We start from the raw sequence: 20,113 nt of genomic DNA on the forward strand, positions 1-20,113 counted from the left end.
TTCCGAGAGAGACGAGGCACAGTTCGAAAGCCAGCCGCTGATGGAAGCTGCCGAATACCACCTCGAGTCGACCAGGCGAAACCACTTCCGATGCGTGTCGAGCCCCTAATCGTCCCCACTTCCGTCTGCCTTCCAGTTCCAGGTGTCGAGAGGCACCTTCTTCCTTTGCATGCTTGCTTGGCAGAGGTGACGGCGCCAATACCCGCTTCTCTCAACCTCCCCCAGACGTTGTCCCCAGACGTCATCCCCAGACTGGGCATCATCCCCCAGATGGCCGAGCAGAAACGAACTTGTTACATCGACGGCCGCCAAGCTTGTCGCTTTCTCACAGTCCCGCCCGTCCGATGCTCCTCCACGTTTCGCCGTATTCCTTGTCGACAAACACGGCCGTCCAAACTCATTCACGTGCCCCTGCTCCATAACGTGTGCACATACGCGTCCATGCGGTGGCTTGCCCGAGCTTGGGTCCTCTTTTCTTTAGCTCTGCCACTACCAAGTACCGTCTGCGACATCCGCCCTTTCTCGTCAGCCTCAGCGACTAGGCCCGGCAAATACGTCCGCCCGACTCCTCACAATCCTGTGTGTCCCATGGCAGCAGCGTCAATTCCGAGCCTCTGAATCTACTCTCTATATTTCATAGTCGTGGCCGGCCCAACACCCCAGACAATGGCCTCGAACAGCTTCGTCACCTCGGCAAAAGTCGCCCTCGCCCTGTGCCCTCACGGCTTGCAGCGCCCCATGTATCGGGGATACAGGCACGTCGTCCGCACAGTGTGCTGGGCGGCCATCCACGCGAGGAAGCGCTCCAGGCCCAACCCGTAGCCGCCGTGAGGCGACGTGCCGTACCTGTCGAGGATATCAGTACATCTCTTCTGCCCCGGCTTCCTTCACAAGGGCCTCGACTCACTTGCGTTGATCCGTGTACCAGTAGTAGTCCTTGGCCGGGATGCCCTGCTTGTCGTACGCCGCCAGCAGCTCCTCATAGCCCTCCATCCTCATGGAGCCGCCGACAATCTCTCCGACGCCGGGCATCAGGCAGTCGACGCTCTCCGTCACCCGCACGTCGCTCGGGTCCTTTTTCATGTAAAAGGCCTTGATCTCGACGGGAAAGTGCGTGAGGAAAATGGGCCGGTTGATGGCATCCGTCATCCTGCGCTCGGCCGCCTCGGCAATGTCGTCGCCAAAGACGTGCGGGTTGCCCTCCTCGTTGGGGATGGGGGGGTCCTGCTTGTTGAGCCACTCAATGGCGTCCGAGTACTTCATGCGCATAAAGGGCCGCGACGGCCGGCTGAAGCTGGGGTTGAGCTCCTTGAGGAGGGCCGCCATCTCGGCGTCGTCGAGCACCGTGTCGATGACGCGGCAGATGATGTCCTCGAGGTGCACCAGGAGGTCGTCAAAGTCGACAAAGTCGAGCTCGGCCTCGACGTGCGTGTACTCGGACAAGTGGCGCCTGGTCAGGCTCTTCTCGGCGCGAAACGACTTTTCAATGCAGTAGACATTGCCGAGGCTGGGCAGGACCGTCTCGAGGTAGAGCTGCGAGGACTGGGTGAGGTAGGCCTTTTCCTCGTAGTAGGGCACGGTGAAGAGCGTGGCGCCGCCCTCGACCTGCGTCTGCACCAGGGCCGGGGGCGACACCTTGACAAACTTCATGTCGTGGTAGGCCTTGATAAAGGCCCACTCGACGTGGGCGCGCAGCTTCATGAGGGCCGAGGCGTTGTCGCCGCGCAGCACCAGGTGCCGGTTGTCGAGCATCTGCTGGTCCCACTGGTTCTGCGTCGACGACACCTTGTTGGTAATGGCCTCGTCGTCGCCGGGCGAGGTGCCAATGACCTGGTAGTAGTCGACGTGCAGCTCGCGGTTGTCGGGGGCCTGCTGGCCGGCGGGCACCTCGCGCATCTCGCCGAAGAGGGTCAGCGAGGTGCCCTGGGCAAAGGTCAAGGCGTCGTACGTCTTGGTCAGGTCGCCCGCCTGCAAGACGCACTGCAGGTGGCCGCCGCCGTCGACGAGGGTGATAAAAGTGGCCTGCTTCTGGGCGCGCAGCCGGTGGATGCGGCCCGAGACGCGGACTCGGGAGCCCTCGCGGCCGGCGCCGTCGCCCAGCGCGACGCCCTTGTCGGCAATGGTCATATTGACGGCCTTGGGCAGCGAGGCGTCCTCGGCGAGCACAATCTTCTTGGAGGCCTCGAGGTTGTCGAGGCGTTGCTGCCTGCGGGCGTCCTCGGCGGCCTGGGCCTGCTGCTGCTTGACCAGCTTCTTCCTGTGCACATCGAGGGCGCTCTGGGCCTTTTTGACGGCGCTCTTGGCGGGCTCCTTCCACGCCAGCCGGGCCGCCGGGTCCTCGTCCGGGCCCAGGGCGCCCGTGACGGAGGCGCGGACAAGGTACTGGGCGGCCGGGCGGTCGACGTTCTGGATGTAGGCGTAGGCGAGCGACTTCCAGGGCTTGGCCTCTGAGCCGTCGGCGGCCGCGTCGTCGGCGCCCGAGTCGGTGTCGACGTAGAACTTGTCGGCGCCGCCCTTGACGCGGTGAGCGAGCTCCTGCACAGCTGCCATTGTGAGGTGAGGGGCGAGAGGTGGGTAGGCAATGGGCGAGCAGAGGCGGCAGAGGCACGTCTTGACGAAGCGTGTACGAGCGTCGGCTGGAGCCCGTGGGCGAGAGTGCGTGTGCTGAGCGCCGACGAGGAGTGAGGCCCGGGAAAGAAAGGTGGGATGGCGGGGTCGAGGGTCGAGAGGGTCGGGGGTACATACAAGTAGTAGGTAAACTGGTATTACTTACCTAGGTAGGTACCGGGTAGCCAACTCACACACAGCACGGTGAACAATGGCGGCAATTGGTGGTGACTCAACACGCAAACAGAACTCATACAGCAACGACGCTGCGACATCGGCCTTTGCCTGACGCACCGTCTATCCTCGTTTCCCAACGACAGTCGGTGCCCCTTGCAGCCCTTGCAGGGAGGGCCTCCTCACACATGTCTTGGCCTCCCAAGAAGAGGGGGGATCTCGACGACTTGCCTTGCCCCCATGATGCAAGAGAGAGAGACACAACTAATCGTCATTTGCCTCCCCTACAGCTCGTCCCTGCCACTCGACCGGCCTTTGTCCTCGAGAACGCGCTTGACCATGGACGTGAGCACCTCGTAGACGACCTGCGCCGCCGCCAGCGCCGTCTCCTCGCCGCGGCCCTGGTACGCCGGCGACACCTCGACCACGTCGGCGCCCACCACGTTGAGCCCCTCGATGCCGCGCAGCACCCGGATCAGCTCCCGCGTCGTCCACCCCCCGGGCTCCGGCGTCCCCGTCCCGGGCGCAAACGCCGGGTCCAGCACGTCAATGTCCACCGACAGGTACACGGGGTCCTCGGTGCCCAGCGCCTGCATGATGCCCGCCACGATGCCCGCCGTGCCGCGCTCGTCGATGTCGTCGGCCGCGAACCGGATCCAGTTCTGCGACCCGTCGTCGTCGTAGTCGGCCCACGCCGAGCCGCTGAGCCGCGTCCGCAGGCCCGCGTGCACCGACGGCTCCGACGTCGAGTTGGACAGCAGGCCCTCGCGCTTGGCCATCCAGAACATGGAGCCGTGCGTGAACTGCGTGGCGCCCCAGTGCGACGGGTATGCCTCGGGATTCCACGTATCGAGATGCGCTGCAATCGCCAGTCAGCCCCGCTGAGTTGACACGCCGCTGTTGACTGCTGGGCTTCTCACCGTCAAAATGAAGCACCCGGACCGGCCGTCCGTAAACGTGGTTCAGGGCCCTCAGCGCAGGCAGTGTCAGACTGTGGTCGCCGCCGAGCGTCACCATCCTGGGCTTGGGGCTCAGCGCCGACACCGACGCCCGCTCGCCCAGACTCTTCAGGGCCTGCGTCATCTGCTCGCGAGCAATGTTGTTGTCAAAGGGCGTGATGGGGATGTCTCCGCAGTCGACAATCTTGGCCCAGCTCTGGTACGGGTTGATGCCGGCCCGCGGGTTGAAGCCGCGAAAGGCCGTCTGCCGAGACGAAGCATGGCGGATGGCACGGGGGCCGAATCGGGCGCCTTTGAAGCTCTGCCGTCAGTCGCGAGGACAGGCCGAGGATGGGACGGGAGACCACGACGAAGGCCCGACAACAAGGGGGACGACCTGGGTGACGGACCTGGGCGAAACGTGACGGCCGTGTCAAATGGCGCGCCGATGATGGCAATGTCGTACCGCGCCCCTGGGTCCGTCAAGCACTTGACGTGCTCGAGATGCGCAAAGGACCCGATTCCCGAGAACCCCCACTGAGAGAAACGGCACGTACATGGTCAGCCTCAAGCTCGGCGTGTCGCCCCAGGAGCTCCAACGGGTAGGCAGGCATCCAGGGCGGAACCACGCTGTGTTCCCCAGACCAGGCCGGCGGGTGCTGTGCGTGTGTAGACTCACCTCGGCGCCCCATTTCGCCTCGAGCTCGGCCAGCTCCTCTTTTGACCATTCCTTGTCGTCGTCGTCGTGCTTCCCGTGCCCGTGGCAAGCCGACGGCAGGCCACACCAGAGGAGCAGGCTCACGAGGGCGGCGGCAGACTTCATGGCTTGCCGTCAACTTGCCCGGCTCGGTGGATGCCGTGACGAGCGGTGTAGATGCAGTGAAATGCCAGGTCAAAGCTGAACAAGCGTTTACTGAATGTGTGCGTGCGCGTGTGAGAGAGAGAGAGAGAGAGAGAGAGAGAGAGAGAGCGTGAGCAGAGCTGGGCGTATATGTTCACACTGTTGTCGTAGGAAAGTGTATGTATGTGCGTCTGCAGCGAGATAAATAATTATGTCAAGCCGCTCATTCAGACGCTCCCGGTCAATCGCAGCACGCGACACAGGCAAATGAAAAAGGGACCAAAGGCGGGCTTGTCCCTCCATCTGGACCCCTCGCCGGGAGAGGCGGCGGGAGTTGCGAGGGTCCGCGGACGCCGGGCCATGCATCAACCTCTGACGCCGGGTCCGGCACAAAGCCGAGGGAGGGGGAGGGGGCACCTGACATTGAATTGTGCCTAGTACATGGCCAAAGCTGTGTCTCCATTGTTCCATTCATTAGCCGCCGGAGAGCATCATCGTCATGATGTTATCTCGGCCCGCCTCACTCACCAACGCCGCCCGAAATCATCGTGACCGTCAAATTGAATTGCACTCCAATCGCCAAACTGTGCTATCGAAGCAGTCCGGCCTGCATGCATCGACATCTGCGAGGCCCCTCGCCCCCCCCTCTCTCCCCCCAAAGAATATAGAACAAGTAATAAAGAGGCGGCACAACCGCCCACCGGGGATGCAGGCACAGCAGAAATCAGCCAAACACGCAAGGCCGCGCGCGGGGGAGGGGGGGGAAGAGGGAGGTTTCAAAGCCGCGGCGGCGGGCTCAGGCTACAGACGGCCTCTCTCTCGCCCCTATCCACGGCAAGTCACGCATCATCCAACCTGGTCTGCCGCTTCCTCGCCCGTGGTACAGCCAACAGTAGCATCTCGCTCTCTCTTCCGCTCTCTCTCGCTCTCTCGCTCTCTTTCTCTCTTTCTCTCTTTCTCTCTTTCTCTCTTTCTCTCTTTCTCTCTTTCTCTCTTTCTCTCTTTCTCTCTTTCTCTCTTGTTCTCTTGTTCTCTCGCTCTCGCGCTCTCTCGCTCTTCCCCCCCCCCTTTCTCCCACACGCACTCTCCCCTACATCTCATCCTCTCTCTCTCTCTCTCGGGGAGCCCGCCGCCGCACGCGAGCCGTCTCCAATCCACACAAAAACTCGACAAGGCTAGGGTATCCGACGAGGGGAGAAGAATGCCGATTCGAGGTCCTGCCCATGCGCTCGGCCTCACCTAGCACTGCCACCTGCTCGTCCAGCTCGTCATCCAATCCCGCCCAGCAAAACTCCCCCCGCTTCTAGCCATGCATGCCATGTTCGAGGCGGAGATGAAAGTACTGTATATCGAGGTATTTGCTAATTGTATGTCGTCTTCCCGTTCTTCCTCTTCGTCGATTGGTTTATAGGACTAGACACTTGTGCGGCTTCTTCTTGGGCATGGGCGGCTCAAGTGCAGCGACAATGGCCTAGAGCCCGTCAGTCTCATGTCTCTTGCCGAGTCTCTCGGGCGGGAGTGCGTACCTCGTCAAAGACATCCTTGAGCTTAAACTGGGTCAGCGCACTGCACTCGACGTACTTGACGGCGCCAAGCTCCTTGGCCATGCGTTCGCCGTCCTCTTTCCTGACGGGGGACATCTTCTGCCTGGCCAGCTTTTCCCTGACGCTCGGGTCATCCCGCAAATCTACTTGGGTGCCAACAATGAGGCAGGGGACGCCGGGGCAATGGTGGTGAACCTCGGGAAACCATTTCTCGCGGACGTTCTCAAAGGAGGCGGGGGAGGTGACACTGAAGCATACGAGGAAGACGTCGGTCTGGGGGTACGAGAGGGGCCGCAGCCGGTCGTAATCTTCTTGGCCCGCCGTATCGAAGAGGCCGAGGGTGTAGGGCTCGTCGCCAATCCTGCCGCGGCCGGTCAGCATCGAGCTAGAAGCAACCCAGTTGCCGGTTCAAGCATGCGCGTCCTAGCCTCCAGGACCATAGCCACGCAGGCCAAGGGCTCGTCCATGGGCGGCGGCAGCCCGAGGCTCGAGGGTCCAAAAGGGGAAGCGGAAGCATCAAGAGCAGAGGGCCCACTCACATCACCGTGACGGCATAGTTGTCGAAGACTGTCGGCACGTATTCCGAGGGAAACTTATTGGTCGTATAGCTGATGAGAAGGCACGTCTTGCCCACAGCACCGTCACCAACGACGACGCACCTGAAAGCAGCGGCAGCAGTCAGTAAAGGGGGAAACCTTGTTTTTTTCAAGAAAGAAAAAAGTCAAACGGTCCAGATGGGGAAAAGAGGGTCCGGGCTCGATCATCGTGAGATGGAACAGGCCCAGCAGCACGCCGAACATTGCAAGGGAGTCCAAGGCTCTCGTTCGCCTAGATGGGTACTGGAGCAGAGCCAGCTCGTTTGTCATAGGCCGGTGCGACGCAAAAGCCAGAGCACCGGTCGAGCATGTGCGAACGGGCGAGGCAAAGGGCGAACGAGAGAGCGACGCGGAAGGGGAAGGGGAAGGGTAGCGAGGATAGGGAGAGAGGGGGGCGGAAGAGGGACAAGCCCGGGAGGCTCTCTTGACGCACTTGATCGTTGCGACGACGGCCATGGTCGTGCTGGGGTGCTCCTGGACAGGAGCCGGTCTATTAGGATGTGCAGGCTCGAGCTGCTACGACGACGCAGACGGCCGACAGGCAACGATGGATGGATGGATGAAGGAAGAAGGACGACAGCGGTAGCGGAGGCGACTGGCGGAGGCGGAGGCGGAGGCGGCGACGAGGATGGCGGATGGCGGAAAGGATTGGAGATGATGGAGATGGAGCGAGCGAGCGAGAGCGAACTCGACGACGACGACGACGACGACGACGACGACGACGAGGGAGTTGAGGATAGAATGGGAGGAGGCCACTCAACGAGGCGCGGCGGCAGCGGCAGCGGGCGGCGATACGGACGATGAGGCGAAGCAAGGCGATGGAGGATGGAAGCGAATTTAGCGGGTGGGTGAAGGGGCCGTTGGCTGGTGGTGGTGGTGGTGCCCGCTGGCGCGCTGCTGGTGCTGCTGGTGCTGGTGCCGCTGCTGCCACCAGTAGGGGGCGCTGTGGAAAAAATAAATTGGGGGTCCCTTGGGTGCTGTTGGCGGGCAGCAGGCGGTGGGGGGGGACCCAGAGGCTAGAGCTTGTGGTTGATGTGTTTGTTTTGCACTGTCCAGGGTGCTTGCTTGCCCGTTTCTATTGCACAGGCCGGCCAGCAATGCCAGCGGCTAGCCTGCTAGGCCCGACTGGGCGGTGGTGGTTCGTGCCCGTTGCCGTCGGCGGTACCGGGTACGGCCCTGGCCGCAGGGTGTCTCGGGCGGGCAGACCAGCGCACCAGGTAATTACTCCGTACACTGGAGCGGACGAGACTGTCCAGGGCAGTGAGGTACTCGTGTGTACGGAGTAATCAGTACTACTACCTACCTACCCAGGTACTAGTAGTGGGTAAGTACTTAGTAACCCCAAGACGGGGGCTGCCCGGGTGATGTGATGCCAGCGGGCTCCCTGTCATGGCCTTGCTGCGAGGCTCGTGTCTAATTATCCTGGATGACGAACAATGTATCCATGTCCCATCACGGGAGACACGTCTGGCCCTGACAGGTGAGGCGAAGCGGGGCGCCAGCCAGGCCTCGCGACAATGGGCGGGGAAGAGAATCTACAAGCGCCATCATCATGGTGCTGCTGCTGCATCCTCCCTCACATTGACGAGGTCCAAGGACCATATACATAAATGGGCAAAAAGCCGCATCCAGTTTGTCTCCCTCCCCCAACAACAACCACCACCACTCCCACGACGTCCTCCCGCCCACTTGCTAATGTTTGGGAGCTTGCTTGCTGGCAGGCCCACTGTTGGCGGGGGACGCGCGCACAGATGAATGACCTCACTGCTACTCCGCAGCCTTTCCTGCCTTCTCTGCTCCTCCGAAGGCGTGCTTTGACGGTTGGTCATGACCACATACCAGCAGCAGAGGGATGGTGGATGCTACCCAAGGGCCCAAGCCTGGGAGCCTAGGCGCAACCGCTTACTGGACTGCACATTGCCCAAGTGCATCAAGGCCGTGGCACTTGGCACTTGGCACTAACAAGTGCACGAGGTGGCTGTGGAAGGTTGGTCGCCGGCTGGTCGCTAGCGAGAGGCCGGGGGGCAGAAACATGATGAAACCAACGGACCCTTTTCCGACTTGCCGTCGGTGTGCATCCATCTCGAGATTGGATATACAGATAGACGGCATATGCAAATATCAAAGATCCTGTAGGGTAACTACCTAGGTAGCTCGTGCCGAGAGAGGCCAAGAGTGACAAGCCATTGGCGGGGGACCAGAAAAGACATGCGGTAATTAATTATCATCGAATTCGCCAAAGGACTCTAATTAATTAGTACGTAGATGTATCCATGCCCTGGGTGCGGAGGAAGTGTGGGGACGAGGGACATGCCCAAGGTCGGGCGGGACCTTTTCTCCCTCCGGCGCCTTTGCCTACCCGGTACCTCCCAACCAACACAGTTCGCCTCCGTAATTAATTTCGACAGCAAAGGCCGGCAACTCACACATCGAGCCACCAGCAGATGGAGCATCCGCTTGCTCCATCACGGCTTACCATGACACTCATGCTTGCTCGCCCTCACACACGCAGGGTACAGAATTGGCATCTCGCCTGCGTGGCCTCCACGGCGCAGGCAGGCTGCAGCGGATACATGTCCAAGGACGTCGAGGCGGCCAATCGTCGGTTTCCGCCCCCAGGAAGGCTGCGTGCTGTCTGTACCGAACTCGAGCCCGGTCAGGGGAAAGCAGCGCGGCATGCAACCGAAAACATACATCCCTGGTCAAGACCCCTTCTTCCACGGCGATGCGTGCAAGCCAAGCTTTCGCTAGATGGAAATCCCACGACTTGACACCCACCTCACGACCCACCGCCGAAGCCGCAATGGTGGGTTGTCCGGCTGGCAATCAGGACCTTGGCAACGCGCGGCGCCTGTTCTGTTGATCAACAACCGCGGGCCTTCGGACGGCCACGCAATTCGCCGGTCCACACCGTCTCGCTCTTCGGCGGGAGCAGGCCGAATCATGGATGGAGGCCCCGAGTCCAGGCCGGCAAAAGCCATGTGTCCATGTGTAGGGCGCACAGGTGGCTGTGGCGATGGACTGGCTTTGGTAACCTGCATCGAGGAACCTGCATCGAGGAAGCATCAGCAAAACGGCGGGACAACAGACGAGACGGGTCCATGTCTTGTCGCCCGCTGTCCTCATGCTATCCCGCGGGCCTCGTCTAGGCACAATGGCAGCAGCCCGAGACGGCGCAATCGTACGGTACTGCATGCAAAAGTACACATTTCGCTTGAGCTGACGGCCAAGACCTTTCTCGAACACGTCTCCCCACCCCCGGGGCGGCTGGCCAGCCTCGAAACGTGTCATCTTGGCCTGCCGTCTCGTGCCACCTGTCTTGTCGCCGCCGCCGCCGTCGTCGTCGCAGCACGCACTGCCGTGCAACTTGCGGGAGCCCTGCGGACGAGGCCCCGCGAGAGCCACGCGCGGAGATTGAGAGGCCCCCCGCCGACCAATGTACTGGCGACAGCTTACCCGCTCCCGCGCCCTTTTTTATGTTTTATTTTGATTCGTCTCTTATGCGACTGACGCCAGGGCAGGCCTCGGACGTACTGTACAGTACAACGATATGCAGGAGACCCTTGGCGATGCAAGAATCCCGCTTCCCGCGTCTGCTGCGCGGGCGAGTCGACCTCTGGCGGCATTGCCCGGGAACCCGCGCGTCCGATTCAACCAGGGCAAGGCTAGAAGGGTGTAACCCCGGCATCAAGGCATCTGAGCCTATTTACTTGTCGCGAAGTGTGGCTGGATTTCGCAGGCGCCTTGACTACCTATCTTAGGCAGCTAAGTAATAATACATGGTATGTACGTATCGATGACTCATACGGTGACTGGCTGGCCGTGACCCGTGACTGTCTATTCGTGCTTCCTTGTGGGCTCTGCCTTCGTATAAGAAGATGTATTACCTCCGATGAAATTTCTTGGAGAGAAGAAGCTCTGTGGGTCTTTTTATTCTAGCAGCTTTGAAACTCTTGATTACAGTTATTCCCTGCCAGCATGGCACACACTAATCCAGAGACGAGCCTTACCAGGAAGAGCTGCCAGCTAATAAAGCCAAGGCATGGTCTCTACTAAAGTCTTACAGCAAAATCCCACCAAACGAGATCGAGAGTCACCTGCGAGCAGTTGTAAGTTCCTCAGTGTCCTAAAGATACGCTGAAGCTAATCAATATTAATAGCGTGAAAAAGCCAGGAAGGTCTTCCCGTACGGATGCATTGGTCGCTGGCTGTTCCTGGACTATGCCATCACCACGTTGCCGGAGTACCCCAGCATCGTCCAGCGCATCAAGTCAGGAGACATCTTGCTTGACGCTGGGTGTGCTTTCGGCTATGTGCTGCGGCAGTTAGCGTCTGATGGTGCGCCCGCTGCCAATTTGATGGGGACTGACATCGAACAAAGGTTTATGGACCTGGGCTATGAACTGTTTAAAGATCGCGGCATGTTCGTTGCTCGTTTCTTTGCAGGCGATTTGTTGGAGTTGGAGGGCCACTCACTTGATGAGGTTGATGGAAAAGTCAGTATCATCCACGCTGCAGGGTTGTTTCACCTATTTGAATGGGATGACCAAGTAAAGCTTGGAATACGGCTCGTTGAATTCTTTAAGCCGGATGTCAAGAACCCGATGCTCATCGGGAGACAGATTGGAGATTTCCATCCTCTGGACCCTGCTACCCATGCAGAGCAAGGTCTCGGCTGGTATCGTCATAATATTGAGACGTGGCAGCAGTTGTGGGATAGAATTGGCGAGGAAACAGGCACTAAATGGAAGGCCACTGGGTCTTTACCAGAGATACCACGGTCTGCTATTGGTGCTGACGCGCCGAGAGCTGGATTTGATTTTACTGTTTGTAAGCCGAAGGAGTTATAATAAAAGAGCAAAACGACGCACCGCGGCAGCACCGAGTCACGAGACAGACACTGCACCAACTCGCCTTTGTCGACGCGCCATACACGCACCGCATGCGGCGCGTTTTCCTGGAACAGTGCAGAGTGAGGAAACAGAGCGGATGGAGTTGGCGAAAATGCCACGCTGGCCTACGGCATTCTCTGGATGTCTCCAGACGCACTCGCCCGTCTCGGTGCGCCAGAGCCGGACTGTCGCGTCCCGCCAGGCCGACACCAGGAGCAACGAGTGGTGAGAAAAGGCTGCTGCCTGGCCTGAGGTTTTAGGGCCCTCGAGCGTCCAGATGCAGGCATGGGTACCCTCGTCGACGCGCCACAACAGCAGTCGATTGTTGCGGGCCGTCAGGAGGAGCGAAAGTGTTCCTGACGATGCTGCTCTGCGGAGCAAAGACGAGTGCCGAGGAATATATCTGGAGAGGTGCTGTTGTAATTGTGGCTAAGTTTGTCTTGAGGATCCGTTCAGCATCGACTGCGAACGAAGTCGGTAAGCGCAGTTATCCCGTCACACTGCATTCAACAGAGTAAGCAATCCCATTGGTCATCCTCTCGTCGACTTCATGGCCTGCGAGTCATCAACGAGCCTGTGCAAAAAGAGCTTGTAGGCTCTGCATCATGGGGATGCTCTCCGGTGCTCGCCGCATGAGACATAGCGCCTGTGCCTCGTCAACCCAGAAATCATGTTCCTCCTGCGACTCGGGACCCAGCAAGAAGTCGCGAAAGGACTCATGCTGAAGCCTCACCGGGGACCTGGTCGACTTCGGAACCCTTGAAACCGAATGGAGCATGCTCAGCTGGCTGTTGACGGTTTCTTGGGATATAGAGAGAATCCGCGAGAGTGTCGCGGCCGAGAGAGGGTCTGCCAGGACCATAATAGAGCCGACAATCTTTTGAAACTCGGCAAAGAAATTTGTTCTTCCTCGTCTTGGTTGATAGCCGGCCGAGAAGCGTGCTCAACACCAGTAGATAAGTATCATCCGGTCGGCATTCTGGATTCCGGGTTCGATAGTGTAAAACCTCCTCTACCTTCTCTCTCGGATCTCCGAGTTCACCGTCGGCGAGAAAGCGACAAACAGTCACAGCAAAGATAAAGAGGGGGATTGCCATCTCGATAAGAGACTCGGTGGTGAGCCGCCCGGGCCAATTCTGTGGCAGCTGTCCCTCCTCCGGTACCAGCATGCTATACTCAATTCGGATTCTTGCCAGCTCATGCTCAATAAAGATGGATATATCGTGCTTAATCGTCGCTCTTGGTATACTCTGTAGAATTATGTCCTGGTACCGGTCCTTAATGAAACCAAACCTGAGGCGAATCGGGTTTTAAACCTACGCTATCTTGAGACCGAGATTGCCGAAATAGACCATGTTATGTATCAAGCTGGTCTAGGTCTAGACATAGAGCCATCTGCAGTAGATAGGCTAGGGTTAAGGCATTATTAAATACGCTCTTAAATATATACTATAGCTAATAAAGCTGGGCAATTGCTATGCCGGCATGACCAGGCTGGCGAATCTATCTATATCTCTCTACCGGCACCTTATATAAATAGATATAGACGTTTATGATTAACTAGGCACGTGCCAAAGCAGGCGACCAAGATATCTTTCCTTCCTGCATCAAGTATAAAGGAAAGATGTATAAAAAACCCGGTCATAATATAATTTATAAGTTAGCATAATAGTATTATTATAGATGCCATAGGTTAGTATCAGGACAAGAAAGGGCCTATAATACGCGTTAGTAACACCTCTATTAGGGGTGCCCTCATTTTGCATGGTGTAGCGGTATTTTACCAGCTTGACAGTTAGGTATGCTAGAAGTAGGGGGGGGGGCTGACTTATAAGAACTAAACCTTTATACTTTGTAGGACTTCCCAAGTTAGTATGGCCAATCGGAAGAGCAGCAGTAGCCGTGAAAATCGGGGAACCGAGCAACGCCGAACCCACTTCCGATGTTTTCAATTCTTCCTACCTCGGAGAATTAGACTGGTAAAATTTATAAGGGGGTTTTCTTTCCACTTGTTGTCATTTCGCTCCTCCGCCGCAACTCCCCTCACCTACCACCAGCTCGATCACCAACGTCGCAATGGGTCCCTCTGCTGGTGATGCGGCCAAGGGGCCGCAGGGCATTGATCTCTACTCTCGCTTTGCTCTTGCTGGCGCCATGGGCTGCTCTGTCACTCACGGCGCATTTACTCCCGTCGATGTGTACGTTATCGTTGCCCTGTCCAACTTGACAAGCTGCTGTGTCCATCCCCAGCTCCAGCTCCAGCTCCAGCTCCAGCTCCACTAGCACCCACGACTACTCACTGACACCATCCAGCGTCAAAACCAGGATTCAGCTCGAACCGGCTACCTATAACCGTGGCATGATTGGCGGTTTCCGGCAGGTCATCCAGAACGAGGGAGCCGGTGCCCTTTTGACCGGCTTTGGCCCAACTTTCGCCGGATACTTCATACAGGGAGCCTTCAAATTTGGTGGCTACGAGTTTTTCAAGAAGCAATCGATCGATTTGCTCGGCCTCGAGACGGCCCGCCGGAACCGTACTGCCGTCTACTCTGTCTCCGCCGCCTCCGCCGAGTTCTTCGCTTCGATTGCTCTTAGTCCTCTCGAGGCTACCCGTATCCGTCTTGTCTCGACACCGGGCTTCGCCAACGGTCTGGTCGGTGGCTTCAGCAAGATTCTTCGGCAGGAAGGCATCGGCGCTTTCTACTCTGGATTTGTCCCCATCCTGTTCAAGCAGTAATGGCGACCTCCGCGACATTTTCAAGAAGGGTTCCGGCTGACACAGGTATTCAGGGTCCCCTACACTGTCACCAAGTTCGTCGCTTTCGAGAAGGTCTCCGAAGCCATCTTCTCCCAGCTTGACAAGTCTAGTTTATCGAGTGGTGCCCAGACAGCCGTGAACTTGACTTCTGGCCTCGTTGCTGGATTCGCTGCTGCAATCGTTTCTCAACCGGCTGATACCATGCTTTCTAAAATCAATAAAACGAAGGGTCTGCCGGGCGAAAGTACTGTCTCGCGCCTTGTCAAAATAGCTGCGGAGCTTGGTATCCGCGGTTCTTTCGCTGGTCTTCCCACTCGTCTGTTCATGGTCGGTGGTCTCACTGCTGGCCAGTTCGCTATTTACGGAGATATCAAGAAGGCCCTCGGTAAGTTTTTCTGCTCCCTGTTTCCTTTGACGCGAACTAACTCTGCCTTCAGGCGCTACCAATGGCGTGGAGATCTCCAAGTAAAGGATGCATTAGGGGTTGGTGTACCATAGTGCCAATATAGAAAAGGAATGATGTGCCAGACCATCACACATGCGCTGAACGACCCTCGGCCTCTTCCACAAGAGTTTGAACCGACTCTGCGCTCTACGCAGCATCTGTGTGAGTGGCCGCGTTTGCTTGACGTGAAAGAAAGTAAATCTCCAGACGCACATGTTCTTCACCAAAGGGTAAGAGTTGGAGAGCAGCCACAATTTTCTACTGCAAACCGCAGGCCTCGCTTGCATGGATCCATACAAACTCCGTCCATTGCTTACAAGGAATCTAATTGACATCACGCTATGCTACGGCGATCGATGGAGCCGTCGTCGACAAACTGAGGATATGCTTGACCACCTCTGCCACCTCCTCTTTCTTTGTTGGCAAGTGATGGCCGGCTTCTGTTTGAATGACGGTAGCATACTCGGGCTGGTAGTGGGCTCTGACCAGCCTCCGTGCGCGGCCGAGGCAGAAATCCCTATTACCATGTATGTGAAGCGTGGGGACATTGATGTGCGCTTTGCTGAGGCCGAAGTCCTGGGCCCTGGCGTTCAGCCACAAGGAAGCCTCGCCGGGAAAGAAGCAGCAGCTCATCACGGCAAACTGCAACCGTGACAACCAGGGCACCATGCCCTGCTGTTGTTGCCAGAGCAGCATCGAGAGGGCGAGCGCGCCCTCGGAGAACCCGATGCCGCCAACGATCTCTGCCTCAGGGTTGCTCTTGATCTTGTTCCATCGATCTACCGCCTGTTTGACCGACGCATCGATTTTCTTCATGCTCTTCTCGATGGTTGTGTCGTTGCCGCCAAACCAGCAGTGGTAGGGCTCGTGGCCAGCGAACAAGGGCAGAACACCGGGCCCTGCCACGCACTCCATTGGGCCGTCGAGGAAAATGAATTCAAACTCGTTCGCCAGCAGGAAACAAATTCTCGCCAGCTGGATGTTGAAGATGGAACCCTTCGAGCCAGTGCCGTGGAAGCACAGAAGCGCCTTGGAAGGTTTCTTAGATACCCTGGTTGACCTGTCAGCCCCTGGTCCGAGAACCCATTCGCGCGCAACACATCACCCACATTGCTGCTTGGAAGTATTGGTTGATTTTCAACGCTGGCGTGATGACTGTAAGTTACTGATTGCTGAGTGTGTCGTCGACGCTGTGGTAACTGCCGTGCCTCGACTCGGACACGCGCACCGAAGGTCTGTTCGAACGATTTCTATAGTACAAGGGTAACAGGGCAGTTGTACAGCCCATTGGTCTCGTTTCGCTCCACTCAGTGTATTCATGGCCAAGACCCGAGTCTCGGACTCATGGTCGACATTCGGTGTTTTCGGCGTTTCAACATCCATCCCAACGCAACCGGTGGTGGAGCAAACGCCGATGAGATCTTGCTGAAGCTAGCTCTGGGGAACCCCTTGCCCTTCTCCGGCTTGGCGACACACAATCCATCTTATGTCTTTGTACCCATAGTGAACGCATCTTAACTCCATATCTGTTCTCTGGCGACTCGGGAGCATTCTCTCCCACCCCACACAACCCAGCCGCGACACGCGACACTACAGCGAAGAGACTGCATGTTGAGGGACAAGAAATGCTTGGATTTTGGCTTCTATCCTGCGCCGTTGCGGGCCTTCTGTGGTTTCTTGCAACGCCCCTACGAACAGGGCTATGGTCCATTCCGGGACCTTGGTGGCGCCGCTACACAGGTGAAGTTCAAAATTTCTTCTGCTCTTCTCTTTCCTGTCCTTTGCAATGGCCTAGTCTAACGCCCAAATAGACATTTTCCAGGCACTTGATGCTTATAATGGGCGAACTTGTCAAGTCATCAAGCGCATGCAAGAGGAGTATGGCCCTGTGGTAGCCGTGGGTCCACGAACGGTCATCTTCTCAGACCCAGCCATGATAGACAAAGTTTACGCCACAAGGAACCCATTCCCGAAGGTATGCATCCTGATTCCAAGGTTTCCAGCTTCGTTGACTGACTCAATGCTCAGAGCCATCACTGGATGCCACTGCGGACCGAGCTGAAAGGTGTTCACTACCCAAGCCTCATAGCCAGCGAGGAAACTCAGACCCATGCTTCTCTTAAGCGGCCCATCGCTGGAGTGTACGCCATGTCAAATGTGGTAAAGTCAGAAGCTTTCATTGACGAAAACATCTTCCTGCTGGTCAGAAAGCTGAACCAAGAGTACAATGGCAAAGGCAAATCTCTTCCAGTCTTTTCATGGATGCACTACTGTACGCCCACGTTGAAGCCATGTCGAACCCGGATGCGGTTACTGATGTCTTCGTAGTTGCGTACGACACCATCATGAAACTCACAGTTTCCAATGACTTTGGACTCATCAAAGGTGAAGCTGATCGAGAGGGAATGTTTAAAGGCGTCGATGCTGCTCAGACATACCGAGCCATGGTAGGCGCCTCCGTATAATCTGGCTCTCCCGTCCGCGGCGACTGATGCTTTGCAGGCTTCCTGTATGCCTTGGGTTCACGCTCTCCTCAAGGGCAGCCCCGTTACAAAAGTGTTTGAACGGCGCATGGGATCGTTCCCGAAAAGAGCCCGTGAGCTCATCCAGGCCAGGAGGGCCAACGGGGCCAAGAAAATCAATGACGGCCGAGAGGACTTGCTTAGCCAGATCTTGGAAACCCGGAAGAAGCATCCGGAAATCGTGGATGAGCGCGTGGTTCACGGATACGTCACCACACCACTGCTCGCTGGTGCAGACACGGTGACCATCGGGCTGACCTCTGTTGTATATTTCGTTGGCAAGCATCCCGAAGTTGCCATGAGGCTGCACAAGGAGCTCGAGTCCTCGGGCCTCCCAATGCCGCCTCCTTGGGCCGCCGTCCAGAAGCTACCATACCTCGACGCAGTCATCCGAGAAGCATTCAGATGTCATCCCATCGGAGCAATGCTGTCGCGACGGGCGGTTCCGCCAGGCCCTGGCCTCAGGCTTGCCGATGGGCAGCGTCTCCCCCCGGGCACAGCAGTCGCCGTTTCAGGCTACACCACGCATTTCAACACGGACATTTACGGCGATGATGTCAATGAATTCAGGCCCGAACGCTGGCTGCAGAGTCCGACAGAGAACGGGGACGACTACGCCGAGCGCATGCGTCAGATGAACAAGGCAGATCTAACCTGGGGCCATGGCGATCGGGCTTGCATGGGCAAAAACATTGCGAGATGCGAAATGTACAAGCTGATGGCGACCTTGTATTCCGTCTTCGACGTAAGCCCCCTCTTCCCGCGCAAGACATATGTTGGTGTTCTGCGGAAGACTCACCGTCGACCAGATCCGGCTTGTTGACCCGACCAACGAGTGGAGAATCAAGGAGACTGTGCTGGCGAAGCAGGAAGGCGTCGAGGCGATGATCAGTCTCAGATCCGACGCGGCTATGCAACGGTTGGTGGAGAATACCAAAGATGCACAGGTTGTTGCTTGAAATAGTAGGCTCCAGTCGTAGGCGCCATCAAGATATCTGCTGGAATTCTACCATTACTTCAAGTGATATTCGGCCCATCTTGCGCTGAAAGGGTCCATGTCACCGGTCATACAACAAGAGGCACGGACAGTATGGATGAGATAGCAACGACCGCTAAGAAGATCGATCCCTTGTGAATCGGGCAACGAAAGACCCTTGATTCTCCAGCTAACCGATGGTGAGAAGCCGGCTTCTTGTACTAACGCCATGGGAGGGAGATGTCTCGACCGATTCGTCATAGATATCAGTAGAAGCTCACACGCCGCAAACACGGGGGAGTTTTGGTAGATGAACTTTTCAAAAGGGTTGCTTCGTAGCACTCTTGGTCCTCACCAGTCACCACAATTTCAACATGACGATGACTTGGCTCGGTCGGTTGCGCGAGATCCAGTCAACATCCTGCCTTGGCCAGACGCACTACACATTTCTCTCCCGAGAGCTTCCCGCTCCTCACCATCTCCATTCCCGTCACCACCTCCTCGAGCCCACCTTCAAGGATTCTCACGGGATGATGTCGCAGCTTGCCCTCGTCGACCAACTTCTGCGCCAGCGCCCACAGCTTCTCGCCGTAGGCACGGATTTCCTCACTCGGGGGTCGGCCGTACGGAGCAGGCCAGGTCGAGCCGTCGCCGAAGATGGATGGCCCAAGAACCCAGTCGGCCACGACATTGGCGCGCGTAGCAGCATGCTGCGAGAACGGGTCCAGGGCGACGTACTTGCCACCAGCACGACCAATGGCGGCGTAGCAGAAGGCGGTGGACTCGACTGTCGTGATGCAGTCCAGCGCGTACCGCAGGTTGTTTTTCGTGAAGGCTTTCTGGTGCGAGGCGGAGCCGTCAACGAGAAGATGCGGACGAAGCGGAACACTGGACTTACTATCTTGGCGGCACAGTCCGGCTGGCGATAGTCAAAGGTCGCCTCGGCACCGTAGGCCCTGACTTGGTCTGCGTTTTTCGGCGAGCAAGCTGCAATGGGGATCATGTTGGCACTGAGATGGGTCAATACGTCCTTTCAACAGTTGCAAACGGTTGCCCAACTCACAGGCTCAACAGCTGCATGGCAATTGTTGCAGTAGCTGTGCTGCCTCCGTACACAAGGATATATGCCGGCTTCGCAACTGGAGCATCAGGCAGTGGCAGCCCCAGAAGCTTCAGGGCGAGTCCTGCAGTGCTGATGCCGGCACCGAACGTAGCGCCGCCTTCGGTGCTGACCGAGGGCGGCAACTTCAACCAGACCTTGCCAGCGGAGATGTTGTATGCACCGAACGATCCGCGAAGAGGCGTGTTGGCATCCATAGCGTGCTGAGCTCCGCAGACCCTGTCGCCAACCTCGACCTCGGTGACCCCCTGCCCACGGGCAACGACTGTGCCGGCATAATCGGTGCCCAGCACACCACCGGCAGTCACAAAGGCCCCGCGCATTTTGGTGTCGCTAGGGTTCACGGCCACGGCCTCCGTTCGCACCAGGAACTGGTCTTTCTCGAGGGCAGGCAAGCGTACATGGTCTCGGACTCGCACGCGGTCTCCGGCCTCGATAACCACCGCCGGATGAATCGCGGGCGGTGCAGAATCCCCGGTGCCGATGGAAGCCATTTCGTAGGCAGTGCTATAGTCTAACAAAGGCGCACTTGGGGTGCACGACAATGGATTGTGGTCGAGTTCGGTATGCGCCATGGCAGCCCGCCAGCGTTCCTTGCATAGTATCAGGCCGGCCCGTGTCTGCTGCAAACCAGCAGCGCCCCTTTGGTCGTGGCGATAATGGCGCAGCACCGCACAGTCTCCGCGGAGATGTTGACGAT

The 20,113-nt window shown here is 57.8% G+C and overlaps 8 protein-coding genes across 8 annotated transcripts; 3 read left to right on the top strand and 5 right to left on the bottom strand.

The window, feature by feature from the left end:
- Positions 1–719: 719 nt before the first annotated feature.
- HRG_08741 (tRNA synthetases class II (D, K and n) domain-containing protein) lies at positions 720–2,550 on the bottom strand (the record flags this gene model as incomplete). Its single annotated transcript, XM_044867212.1, has 2 exons — positions 720–846; positions 908–2,550. 2 exons carry the CDS (start codon positions 2,548–2,550, stop codon positions 720–722), a joined length of 1,770 nt encoding a protein of 589 aa, XP_044718099.1.
- A 515-nt stretch (positions 2,551–3,065) lies between these two features.
- On the bottom strand, positions 3,066–4,542 carry HRG_08742 (arginase family domain-containing protein; the record flags this gene model as incomplete). The annotated part of the gene is made up of 4 exons (XM_044867213.1): positions 3,066–3,640; positions 3,702–4,031; positions 4,130–4,256; positions 4,399–4,542. 4 exons carry the CDS (start codon positions 4,540–4,542, stop codon positions 3,066–3,068), a joined length of 1,176 nt encoding a protein of 391 aa, XP_044718100.1.
- Positions 4,543–5,965: 1,423 nt separating this feature from the next.
- Positions 5,966–7,156, bottom strand: HRG_08743 (ras family domain-containing protein; the record flags this gene model as incomplete). Its single annotated transcript, XM_044867214.1, has 4 exons — positions 5,966–6,031; positions 6,087–6,465; positions 6,644–6,763; positions 7,134–7,156. The coding sequence occupies 4 exons, from the start codon at positions 7,154–7,156 to the stop codon at positions 5,966–5,968; spliced, it is 588 nt and encodes a 195-aa protein (XP_044718101.1).
- A 3,323-nt stretch (positions 7,157–10,479) lies between these two features.
- Positions 10,480–11,821, top strand: HRG_08744 (methyltransferase domain-containing protein; the record flags this gene model as incomplete). The annotated part of the gene is made up of 4 exons (XM_044867215.1): positions 10,480–10,486; positions 10,700–10,809; positions 10,861–11,530; positions 11,580–11,821. The coding sequence occupies 4 exons, from the start codon at positions 10,480–10,482 to the stop codon at positions 11,819–11,821; spliced, it is 1,029 nt and encodes a 342-aa protein (XP_044718102.1).
- Positions 11,822–13,668: 1,847 nt separating this feature from the next.
- Positions 13,669–14,819, top strand: HRG_08745 (mitochondrial carrier protein; the record flags this gene model as incomplete). Its single annotated transcript, XM_044867216.1, has 4 exons — positions 13,669–13,790; positions 13,843–14,325; positions 14,383–14,735; positions 14,788–14,819. 4 exons carry the CDS (start codon positions 13,669–13,671, stop codon positions 14,817–14,819), a joined length of 990 nt encoding a protein of 329 aa, XP_044718103.1.
- A 315-nt stretch (positions 14,820–15,134) lies between these two features.
- Positions 15,135–15,710, bottom strand: HRG_08746 (serine hydrolase (FSH1) domain-containing protein; the record flags this gene model as incomplete). Its single annotated transcript, XM_044867217.1, has 1 exon — positions 15,135–15,710. One exon carries the CDS (start codon positions 15,708–15,710, stop codon positions 15,135–15,137), a length of 576 nt encoding a protein of 191 aa, XP_044718104.1.
- A 710-nt stretch (positions 15,711–16,420) lies between these two features.
- Positions 16,421–18,276, top strand: HRG_08747 (cytochrome p450 domain-containing protein; the record flags this gene model as incomplete). The annotated part of the gene is made up of 7 exons (XM_044867218.1): positions 16,421–16,535; positions 16,607–16,770; positions 16,824–17,067; positions 17,124–17,242; positions 17,298–17,724; positions 17,818–18,062; positions 18,127–18,276. 7 exons carry the CDS (start codon positions 16,421–16,423, stop codon positions 18,274–18,276), a joined length of 1,464 nt encoding a protein of 487 aa, XP_044718105.1.
- A 430-nt stretch (positions 18,277–18,706) lies between these two features.
- HRG_08748 (alcohol dehydrogenase groES-like domain-containing protein) lies at positions 18,707–19,907 on the bottom strand (the record flags this gene model as incomplete). Its single annotated transcript, XM_044867219.1, has 3 exons — positions 18,707–19,132; positions 19,192–19,303; positions 19,357–19,907. The coding sequence occupies 3 exons, from the start codon at positions 19,905–19,907 to the stop codon at positions 18,707–18,709; spliced, it is 1,089 nt and encodes a 362-aa protein (XP_044718106.1).
- Between the last annotated feature and the right edge of the window lie 206 nt (positions 19,908–20,113).

The sequence above is a fragment of the Hirsutella rhossiliensis genome (genome assembly GCF_020360975.1).
Source record: "Hirsutella rhossiliensis strain HR02 chromosome Unknown scaffold00010, whole genome shotgun sequence".
Taxonomy (NCBI): domain Eukaryota; kingdom Fungi; phylum Ascomycota; class Sordariomycetes; order Hypocreales; family Ophiocordycipitaceae; genus Hirsutella; species Hirsutella rhossiliensis.